The 11,948-nt window shown below is 37.8% G+C and overlaps 1 protein-coding gene across 1 annotated transcript in view; it reads left to right on the top strand.

Annotated features, from left to right (window-relative positions):
• Prex2 (phosphatidylinositol-3,4,5-trisphosphate dependent Rac exchange factor 2) overlaps positions 1–11,948 on the top strand; it is a 271,955-nt gene that overhangs the window by 199,391 nt on the left and 60,616 nt on the right. The window contains exon 35 of the mRNA XM_015485816.2: positions 10,343–10,457. Coding sequence (XP_015341302.1) covers positions 10,343–10,457 — 115 coding nt within the window. The remainder of the gene's footprint in view (positions 1–10,342; positions 10,458–11,948) is intronic.

Here is an 11,948-nt window from a genome sequence, read left to right as displayed (position 1 = left end):
TATATTCATAATTATGTGTCTTGGAATTGGTCTATTACGGTTTTGAATGTTTGGGGTCCTGTAGGCTTCCAGGATTTGGCAATCCATTCCATCTTTCATATCTGGGAAGTTTTCTAGGACTATTTCATTCAATAGATTGTTCATTCCTTTGGTTTGAACCTCTGTGCCTTCTTCTATCCCAGTGACTCTCAGGTTTGGTTTTTTTATGACATCCCATATCTCTTGGATAGATTGCTCGTGTCTTTTAAGCATCCTTTCTGTGTTGACTATATTCTTTTCTAGTTGATAAACTTTGTCTTCATTATCTGATGTTCTGGCTTCTACTTGATCTAGTCTATTTGTAATATTCTCGTTTGAGTTTTTAATTTGGTTTATGGTTTCCTGCATTTCTGGGATTACTGTTTGATTTTTTTTTAAATCTCTATTTCCTGGTAGAGCTCGTTCTTTGCCATTTGAATTTGCTTATTTAATTCGTTTTCAAAATATACTTTCATTGTTTGAACTTGCTGTCTAAAGTCTTCTCTAAGATTCCGTTCCATCTGAGTTAGGTATGCCTTGAGTTCTTTCTCTGTCCATTTTTCTGATGTCTCTAGGTTCTCCTGTGTATTTATTTTGTCCTGCATTGTTTGTACTCCTTTTTTTCCCTTGTTTTTTCATGGTGCTCAAGTTACTTTCCAACTCTGTTTGACTGCTGTGTTTCTGTTTTCTCCTTTAAATTTGTTTTGGTTTTTATAGTTCCACTATCTCTCCTTTGTGTTAGGAGACAATGTTTAGAGATGTTGGATTTAATTGTGATTTAAGGTAAATTCATTAGTTTCATTAAAGGCCTTCAGATTTTGATGGCATATAGAGAACTGAGGTTTGGACTTAGGATTTTATGTTAAGGTCAGGCAATTTGATGGTATGGAGGTTAGTATATGTTACCTTCTTTGGGAGGTTGCTCAAATGCAGGCGGATATTAACAAGAGAATAGACAGGAGTACTTGGGGGTAGTTAAGGGCTTAGGCGGACTATAGACCTATTCGTAGTATTCATCTATTTGCATTTAGTAAGTTATATGTAATCTGGGTGTTCATGCTTAAGAGGAAAGATGGGGAAAAGGTAAGGACGCAAACCAAGAAAGAGAGAGGGAGAGAAGAAAGAAAGAGAAAAGAATAGAAATGAAAGAAATGATAAAAAATAATAATAAAATGCAGTAAAATAAAAATTACAATTGAAGAAAAAAATAATTAACAAACAAACAAAATTTAAAATTAAAAAATTAAAGAATTAAAAAAATGAGAAAATAGAAAAAAAAGGGAGGGGGGCACTGTTAGGCTTCTATTTTCTTTGCTTCCAGTAGGTGGTGCTGTGCCTTCCGGGCCAAGATTTTGCCCTCTGGCTGTAGGATACAGTCCGTTTGAGGCCGCTCCCTGCCCCTCTCAAAAACCTGTTAGCTTAGGTTTATTCCTGGCCTCTGAACCCCTGGCTTCTCCTGCTAACCAGGCCTTCCCCAGTGTGATGCCTCTCGGCAGTTCAAAGTGTACTCTGGGCCTGCAGTTTGCTGGGTGTGGAGGGTGGCTATTGGGAACCGGCACCCTATTGTTTTGATTTCTTCCACTTGCCCCTCCCCCGGAGCTGGCAAGACAGGTTTCGTTTAAGCCGCTGATGGGAGGGGGAGTTGGAGGTCAGGTGTCTTTACTTTTCCCCATGTCTCTATTCAGGCTCTTTCTGATAATCCCTCCCCAGGAAAGCCGGGGAGAGATTTTATGCGAATTCCCCACTGTATGGGAGATGGGCTGAGTAACACACACCTGTTTTATTGTTGCAATCTGTCGGAAACTGTCAGCTCTCCAAGATGGTGGCCGCTGGCTTCCTTGGTGGACTGTCTGGTGTGGCGGATAGAACTGGACCGCTTCCTTCCCCCGTCTCAAACCCCGAACTCAGCCCGGAGCTCAGTGAGGGCACAGCCAGCAGGACTCCACAGAATCCGCAGCGCCGTTTCTCTCTGCTTGCTGGCCGATTCTCGGTGCGCCCCGCCGTCTGTCTGTCAGTTTTTCTTGACACTAGCTGCACTTTAATCATCTTGGAAAGGTTTTAGAAAATACCCATACTCAGCGCCACCCTAAATGAATTAAGACAGAATAGCTAGGAGGTGGGACGCAAATATCAGGGTATTTTAGCAGCTTTTTATGCAATTCTGGAGTTCACCAGGATGAGAAACCAAGGGTCTGTGTGGATAGGAAAAACTATGCAATTATGCAGTTAATCTTTGTTTAACTTATCTAGATTCTGGGGAGCTGAGGCAAGGAGGGTTGGGGCATTGTAAAAGATTCTTATATTCTAGGTCCACGAGGATGCAGGCTGGCCCTAGGAGGAGTGACCTTGAATGGAACAATTTTCTTCAGCAAAGGCTAAGAGGCTCTGCAGAATGAGCAGCTGAGAAATGTCTTCTCCCCGACCACAGCTGGGCACTAAGCCTGTTTTTCTGAATGGAGATCTGAGGCGGCAGTTCTTGGTCTGACTCCATGCCTTGCACCTGTCAGATTCTTGTCTTTCCGGTAGAGGCTCCTTCAGGATTCAAATGGGCCTCCCTTCCTGGGATAGGGATAATTTAGGAGATAATTTAGGGATAATTTACTAGGACAAGCCATAGCCCTTGTTGCTGCATCTGATCTTTGACCTCAATAGATTCTTCCCTCTTCTCACAGGGCCACATCATCAAATTTTTTCTTATGGAGACACCCAGTCATTGGATCAGAGCCTGCTCTAATGTAGATTAGCCTTACTTTTAGCCTGAACCTCTTCTGGTCTTGTTAGCTAACATGTGGCATGACCAAAACCTTCATCCCTAAGGAACTTGATCTCCTGGTTGCTGTGCCCTTCTCAGGCCAAGGAAGTTGTCCATTTACCATGATATTCAGGCAAAAGAATTGCAGGAGAAGGTCCTCAGTAGATTATCTGGATTCTTCCTTCCCCATCATATAACAATAGCCCTACCTCCCTGTGATGATCAGGGTCCTCTAGCCTTGCCACAGTGGGGATTGCCCTTCTTGATGGCTGGTGCCCTGGCAGAAGAATTTCAAGTGGCCAGGTGGCAATGATAGCCTACATTCAAATGGGACCCCTGCTTTGTCTCCCTGGAGTATCTCCTTTGGGTATCAGGACCTTTAAACCTACAGAACCAAAGTTTCAGGGTTGGAAAGCACAAGTGTCACTGGGATCGCTATTGTATTAGTTTTCCAGGGCCACTCTAACAAACTACTTCAACCTGGGTGGCTGAAAGCAAAATTTATTCTATCCAAAATCTGAAATGCTTTAAGTCTAAAAATTAAGGTGATGTCAGATCATGTTCCCTCCAAAGGTTCTAGGGAAGAAGATTTCTCTCCCTCTTCTAGCTTCTGGTGGCTGCCAGCAGTCCTTGGTTTGTGACAGTATAATTACAATCTCCGCCTCCATCTTCACATGACCTCTCTGTATACCTGTTTCTGTGTCTTTGTAGAAATTTTTTTCTCTTTTTATAAGAGCACCAGTTATTGTTTTGGGGCCTGCCCTAATCTATTACAATCTCAGTTTAATTTGAGGACACCTTCAAAGACCATATTTCAAAATAAAGTCACATTTATAGGTACCTGAGGCTACAACTTTTTTATATCTTTTAAGGGATGCAGTTCAACCCTCTACACATGTTTTCATCCTTGGTTTCTGGAATCGGGAATTCTACCTCTTGAGACATGGTGTCATAAAGAGGTCTTTAATTTAAAATACACAGTGTCCTTAAAGTATGCTATGTCTTTCCTGCAAAGTGCTGTTAAATATCTGGTTCTTGGGTCTCTGGATGGTGGTTTTCCTTAAACTAAATGGGGCATGGAGTTCTGGCTTTTCTTCTGCCAGCAATTTTGACTTCTTACCTTGTATGAAAGGAGAAAAAAATGCTGCCACCAGAAATTACTTCCCTGAACACTTGCCTTTTAAAAGTTGTCTTTCTTGTTCAGAGAATAATTAAAATTATCTAGGCTATTGAGTGCTTTCTCTTGTAAACAGAAGGGACCATTTTGTTGTAAACATTGTCATTTTGTGAGTTATCTTCATCCCTTCCCCCCGCCAAACATCTTCTTAAAGTTTATTAAAAAATTAAGCTTTTAGTTTTCCGTTTTGATTTTATGCAACATTTATAATTGAAGCAATAAATAGCCTTTTTAAAATGAAGTAACAGTTCTCAGGATTGAGATTTCTAAATGTTGAGTTTGCATTTTAATGTATAAATCTACTTCTCTGTTGGTCAGAATGCAATCAACAAAATTTGCTTTCTTCACAATAATTGTGACCAATTTGGAGGAATTTTGACCAACAGTGACCGTATCTGGGGAATTGAAACAGTGAAGGTATAGTGTCTTACTATTGTTGGAGAAGAGATGTCTCCCGAGAAAGGTCCAAGAAGTTCCTGGGGAGAAGAAGGAACTCATATCAAGATCAGTGAGGCTCTTGACAGAAAAGAATTTCAGTACTTGCCAATCTGAGGCATAGCCAGTTTTATTTGGGAAAGTAGGCACATATTCAAGGAAGAATAGAGATAGCCTCAAGAGAGACACCTTTGTAGGTATAGCAAGATACGCTTTCAGGCCATCTCAAGTGAGAAACACACTTTTGAGGTTCCCTGGCTCTTCTTTTAAAGGAAACTTGATGAGAGGTGTGTATGGGAAAGTATGTAGGAATGACATTAGTCCAGTTATCTCAAGGAGGGTTCCGGTGGTCTTGTCAGTCTCAGGATCCTCAGGCTGATGCAGTCTCCATTATTTGATCAACAGATAGTGCTGGGTAGACTCCTAAATTAAAGGATCCTCAGGATATCATATCTTTCCTCACTTAATTGATTTGTTAGGAGGTTAATTAACAATGCATATATAGACTTACAGATCACCCAGGAATTTGGGAGTAACAGCTTAGGGGATGACAGGCCTGGAAAACTATCAAAACTTCTGAATCAAAATCTTATTTTCTTATCCTTCCTTGATGCCTCATTTCTACCTATTTTTTTTTTTTTATTCCTTCTGTTCTATTTTTTTCCCCTCAGTTGTAGGGATTGAACCTGGGGGCACTTAACCACTGAGCACATCCCCAGCCCTTTTATTTTTTTCTTTTGAGACAGGGTCTCTCTAAATTGCTTAAGGCTGGTTATGAACTTGCTAACCTCCTGCCTTAGCCTCCCAAGCCTCTGGGATTATAGGTGTGTGCACTATGCCCAGCTGTACCTCATTTTTTTAACCAATAAGGTGTCACTGAGCTATCACAAAAAAGTGTTAGTTTATTGAAACTGTTTTCCATTTTTTAAATGTTTCTTTACAGTTATATACGACAGTAGAATTCATTTTTATATAATAATACAAGCAAGGAGTATATCTTATTGTACTGAGGACCCCATTAGTATGGATGCACAGGATGGTGGGATACACTATGGTGTATTCATATAAGTACATAGAAAGATTATTTCAGATTCATTCCACTGCCTTTCCTTTTCCTATCACCTCTTCCTTCCTTTCATTCCCTTTTGTCTAATGTACTGAATATCTCTTCTTTCTCTCTCCCCCCCTTATTGTGGGTTAGCTTCCACATATCAGCAAAAACATTTAATCTTTGGGTTTGGGGGACTGGCTTATTTCACTTGGCATAATAGTCTTCAGGATTTCTAAATGTTGAGTTTGCATTTTAATGTATAAATTTCACTTCGTTTCTTGCAAATGTCATAAAGTCTTTCCTCTTTATAGCTGAGTAATACTCCATTTTTACATAAACCACAATTTCTTCATCCATTTCATCTGTTGAATGGCACCTAGGTTGGTTCCATAGCTTAGCTATTGTGAATTGAACTGCTATAAACATTGATGTGGCAAGTGTCATTGTAGTATGCTGATTTTAAGTCCTTTGGATATAAACTAAGGAGTGGGATAGTTTGGTCAAATGGTGGTTCCATTCCTAATTTTTCGAGGACTCTTCATACTGCTTTCCAGAGTGGTTGCACCAATTTGTAGTCCCGCCAGCCAGTATGAGTGAACCATTTCCCCCACATCCTTGCCAAAATTTATTGTTACTTCTATTCTTGATAATTGACATTCTGACTAGAGTGAGATGAAATCTCAGTGTGGTTTTAATTTACATTTCTCTAATTGCTAGAGATGTTGAACATTTTTAATATATTTGATGTCCATTTGGATTTCTTCAGAGACTCTGTTTTTCTTGATTAATTCTTTTGTTTGTTTGTTTTGGTTTTTGGTGGAAAGAAGGAAAAAAAAAACCTTGAGCTGGTTTTTGAGTGAGTGGAAACTTAGATCACTTTCTATTCTGAACAATTTCACTTCTAATATTCTCTTAACATTTATTAGATTTTTTTTTGCTAACACCTAAGTTTAATAGAATGTGTTCCCTCCTCTAATTCAAAAGTGATAGATGTAAACAAAACACTTGTTATATTTCAAATACTAATTTAACTTCATACTGCTAAATAAGTATTTAGTCAATGAAATATGTCCGAATTACTTTTGTGAAATATGTTATATGAATGAAAAGTAAGGATGCCAAAAAAGCAGGCTAAGGAGACACCAAGGTTTGAGGTTACCATGACATTATTTTATATTTAACCTACAGTTATTGAGAATAGAAATTAATTTGGCAGAATATCATTCTGTTGTCTGTCTTCAAAATACATAACAATAAATAAACATTCTATTTACCCAAACTAAAAAACAACAAAAAAAAATCATATTCACAAGAGAAAAACAAAAATTTTAAATACCACTAAGTAGAATTTAAAGGGGAAAAATACTGAATTAAAAAAAATGTTAGCAAAGAAAGGAAATCTGTGTTAACCAAACGACATTCTGTGCCATATAAATTTTAATTTTTAATACAGAACTCATCTTTTCTTGTTCCTTCCCCACAACTCTATTATGTACCAAAAAATTCTTGCTAAACCTCTTGGCAAATTGGTAAGACACATTTTCTACTTTTTTATAAATTTCACGTAATTGTGATTTTTAATTGCCTTGTTAATTTGACAGTCTTGTCAAAAGATGTGATGAAAACAGGAATTTATGGGAATCCCAAAGCATTCATTAAAATTATATTCAATTATGTGCATATAATTGCTCTTATACTGTTATAAGCTTTTGGAGCAGGGCTGACCATCCTGGCCAAAGTTGAACCATCAAGACCTTTGTGAAAATTAGCTCAGATGGATACACAGTTCAACTACTGCTCCTTCCCAGTGTTCTTCTTCCAGTTTCTCTGGTCTTAAGTCACAAATTCAAGTGTCCTTGCATGCACCTTTGGTTCCCAAAACATTCTGTTTAGCTAAGCACACTCATGCATAATCTATATCGCATGGAAATTGAATTAAATAATTCCTGAGAAGTATTTGGCATGTTGCCCAGTACATAAAACGCATCTAATAAATAAGAATAGTCACAGGCTTTCTTAATAATATTATTTAATCATGTTCTTTCCAATTAACCATAAATAGTAGCTACTATTTAGTTTCCACATGAAAATTGAGAAACCCAAAGATCTCAGATACTGATTAACTTGCCAAAGTTGAACAGCTACTGAGGAACAGAAATTGGGGTTTTACTTTAATGCCGGAGGTCTCGTCATTAGCTTCCCAACTAGTAAGAGTAACTCACATTGAAGTATGACTATTGATAGACGGAATCCTCCTGAGAAAGCAGCTTGTCACCTGTGTTTTTTTGAGTGAGTGAAAACTTAGCTCACTTTCTGTATGTATCTGAGGCTGTTCCATCTGGGACACTTCTTTTTACTTCCTGTCAGTATTCAGGACCTGGAAGTTGGCTAAGCTAAGTTACAGCTATTCTAACTACTCCTAAGTCTAAGGAATAAGTAAACACAGGGCTCTTCATAACAAGCCTATACATTTGATTTCCTATACTGAAATAATATGCTTCCTCTTTAACCTTCCACAGATGCTTTAATCAGTTATAAACCAATTATACCATCTTAAAATTTCAAACTTAGTAATACTCTTGAATAACTTCCTTGTTTGTTCAGTGTTCTGGAACTAGTTTAGAAAATATAGCATAGCTAAAATTAGCAGTATCTTTCCTGTTTTTGCCGGGAAAAAAAAATAGTGATAGCAACTTCTGTCGATTTGTAGAAACCTCAGTATTTAGGTAAGGAACTATTGCATTTAGTAGTTTGGAAAGTTTAATTTTTTAATCAATTTTGAAATAGTCTGTTGAAAATTGAGGCTCAAAAAAAAAAAAAAGCAGTGTAGTTCAAGGAAGAACAGTTTTCATTGCCAAGTCGAACCCATTATTGTTCCTGATGCTGGCAAACTTTCCATAGGAAATTTTGCATTTCCAAGTCCTATCATGTGATGCATGCTCTCTACGGAAATTTTAAATACCACTAAGTAGAGTTTAAAGGGAAAAGAAATACTTAATTTAAAAAAATGTTAGCAAAGAAAGGAAATCTGTGTTAACCAAACGACATTTAACATGTGGGGAGTTTTGTGAAAATGGAAGGCAGATCCATAGAGGAAAGAGACCAAGGAGAAGGAGGAAAGGAGAGAAAGGGGGAATACTGGGGAATGACACTTGCCAAATTATATTTTGTGCTGATATGAATGTGGCAATTAGGATATGTCAGCAATAAATTCCACAATTATACAGGACTATAATGCAACAGTAAAAAATATGAAAAAAATCAATGGAGTGTTACATGTGTGTTTAACTAAATTAAGCGTTTGAGTAGAAGTAGTTTCCTAAGGTTCTACTTTATCTAGACTTTTTATTTGTTTCACTAATATTGATTGATTTAATTGAGGCTATAAGATTGGAAATCATTGGATAGTAATGATTTCCTCTTTTAAAATTCTGGTATATGTTCATATACAGTTCTGCCTCTTCATCTGTTCTGAATGTGTATGCATAATATATGTGCATATGTGTGTGTATATATTCATAAGTTATATATTTGAAGCTCGAGTTTAGTTTCACAAAAATTGTGATAGGGGAGGAAAATAATTTCCTCTCTATTCTTCATAGTTCTCAGTTAGGATGAACACCTATGACAAAAAACATATTCACAAGAGAAAAACAGAAGTTTAATAACGTGGTCTTGCATATGTAGGAGACACCCATGGAGAAGTGAGTGAATTTCCAGGAGGTGGCTTTGAACTTAGGCAGGTTTGCATTCCGTGGTCCCCCTTAGCTGTACTCTCAAGTAGTTTCAGCTACCCACTGTCTACCATGGTCTGAAAATATTAAATTGGAAAATTCGGGCAATGAGCAATCTGTGTTTTAGAATGCCTGCCATCCTGGGCAGTGTGGTGTGTTGTATCCCACTCAGGACATGAGCTGTCCTCTTGTCCAGTGTCCAGGCTTCTTTCCCCCACCTGCCCATTAGTTGGTGGTCCCAGTTATCATATCATTGACTGTTGCAGTACCACAGTGCTTATGTCCAAGAATATGTCAAGAAGCCCTAAAGTGCCTCCTTTATTTGAAAAGGTAGAAGGTGGAAACTCTTAATTAGCATTTTCAGGCAGAGTAGATCCTCTACCCATGAAATAGTGAAGAAGAAAAAGGAAATTAAGTTAGTTTTACTGTCACAACACAAACTGCAAAAGTTAGAGTTCTTAGTTAAGATGGAAAAGGCATTACATTTGTGTGATAATGTAGAGGAAGAAACACAAGATATACAGGATCCTGGCTGTCTGTGGTTTCAGCAGTCCACAGGGTGGCTGGTGTCTTGGAAGGTACACCCTGTGGATGAGAGAGCCCACTGTAGTATTTTCCATTGAAATAAAGAAAGAAGGGTGGGGAAGTATTCAGTCACTGGGAGGTAACTTGTAAGAGCAAGTGATCCAAGTCCCTTGATTCAGTCACCTGTCTTCCTGGTGGGGAGGAGACACTTACAAATGCAGATTTCCTTTACAGATGCAAATTTCTCTACAAAAGATAACTTCTTTTGTTTTCAGAGTTTCTCCAGTGTTTGCAGTTTTTCAAAATAACCAGCTCAAAATAATCCTTATGCCAAAGAGGCATATTTTGGGGTGGCATATTCTAGTCTTCCACAATGCATACAAAATGTTTTAAAAATAGATGACAGTTCAAACTAGAAATTTCCTTTGCCTACTTAACAGAAAAATCACCAAATGTTTGGTGTTTATTTTGAGAGCAGAAAAACAGTTTTGATTCTCTTTCAAGCTACTTGCATGTATGTATTCAGTGTCTTGCATGTATGTTCCTATTTGGCGCTATCTCGCACATTTACTAATAATAAAATTTGACTAAATGTGGACAAATTGAGTTATGAATTTGCATATAAAAGTACACATAACTTGTCTACACAGCACTGGAGAGCCTGGAAGGATATTATTATAGAGACAATGTTTCTGTGGAAGAATTTCAAGCCCAGATAAATGCAGCCTCCTTGGAAAAGGTCAAGCAGTACAACCAGAAACTCAGGTATGTAACTGCCCAGGTTGGCGTCATTTTTGTTTTTCAATGTCTCTATTTTGAACACATCAATAAGGTTTGGGACATTTCCATTATATTAGATTATTTATTATTTTTACTTTGATATGAAGTCCTCTTATAATGTTTATGATTTCATCTATTCTAATGGCTAATCTTATTCCTAATAAAAATGATAAAGGAGAGTGTTCTTAAAATTTTCATATTAATGTTTCAACTTTGAAAAAGATAAAGAGAAGAGAATAAATGCATCACATCATAGGCCATTTCCAGGGGAGAGGGGGACGTTGACATGTTATAGTGGTGTCCCCAAGGAGACTCAGGGGATTAAGGGTAACATAGGTTCCTTCATGTACATGGAGCAGCTGGTGCCTTCTCAAGGGGAGAATATCTTCTACGTGGAAAATATGACAGGGCATGTGCTTGGTATTTGGAAAACTATCTTCTTACAAATAGATATGTTAATGCTTGTATGTTAAGCTTTTCCCTAAAATATTGTTAAGGTACAATGATAAATGGCTGCAAAAATTAACCACCATCAGTGGAGGGAAGTTTATTGTAATTCAGTAGCTTTAATTTTCAACAATATTGGCATATGTATCTTTTTAAAATTGCTTGAAAAATTTAAGCTTTTTATTGTTTGTTTACTTTTGTGCCACTAGGGATCAAACCCAGGACCTTATGCATACTAAACAAGTACTGTATCACTGAAGTACATCCCTAGTCCTAGGCTTTTTATTTATAAAGGGAAAAAATGCTCTACTCAAAAGTACTGTTGTGGTATTTTTTGGTTTTTGTCTATGATGGGGCCCCACTGTGAATATAATTCATAAAACGTGGAGGTGGTATATGTTCAGGTGGTTAAGACAATGGGTTGGCTTTTTCCTCTAGGATTGCTTTGCCTAATTACCTGGTCTCACAAACATGGCCCTTCTCCTCCGCTCTCTGGTTCATCGATAAAATATCATTTTCTGAAGTTCTCAGTCTCGGATCCCTACGATCATTTTTACCTCCTTTTAAAATGTAGTTCAAGATCCTGATGAGTCTGAAATGTCTCTTAGACTGCCCCTGCATTATCACCTTGTCTAGATCACTATTTTTTAAAGGTATACAATGTACTGACTCTTCTCACAGCAAGAAAGCGAATCTGAAGTTTCAATATCCCACTCTGGGAGAAAGTTGACTCTCCTTTATAAACTATCTTTCTTTTATTTTGGAGCTCCAGTGCAGCCTGGGCACTAGAATGTTTTAGAAGCTCCCCCAAAATGGTGCCTAATCTAGAGTTCTGAAAGGATGGTTCCAAGACCACCTGCAGACTTGCTGGAAACTCTGGGATGGGTCCAGCAGCCTGGGTTATAACAAAGCCTTCCCTGCAATTCTTTTGTACATTTCAATTTCAGAACCATGATCTCAGGCCGAAATGAATATCGTATCATTTTTCCACCCTGTCTCTTTACTTTATGATTACTGCAGAATCCATTA

Source organism: Marmota marmota, unplaced genomic scaffold (assembly GCF_001458135.2).
Source record: "Marmota marmota marmota unplaced genomic scaffold, marMar, whole genome shotgun sequence".
Taxonomy (NCBI): domain Eukaryota; kingdom Metazoa; phylum Chordata; class Mammalia; order Rodentia; family Sciuridae; genus Marmota; species Marmota marmota.
This window is presented reverse-complemented; position numbering and strand designations above follow the sequence as displayed.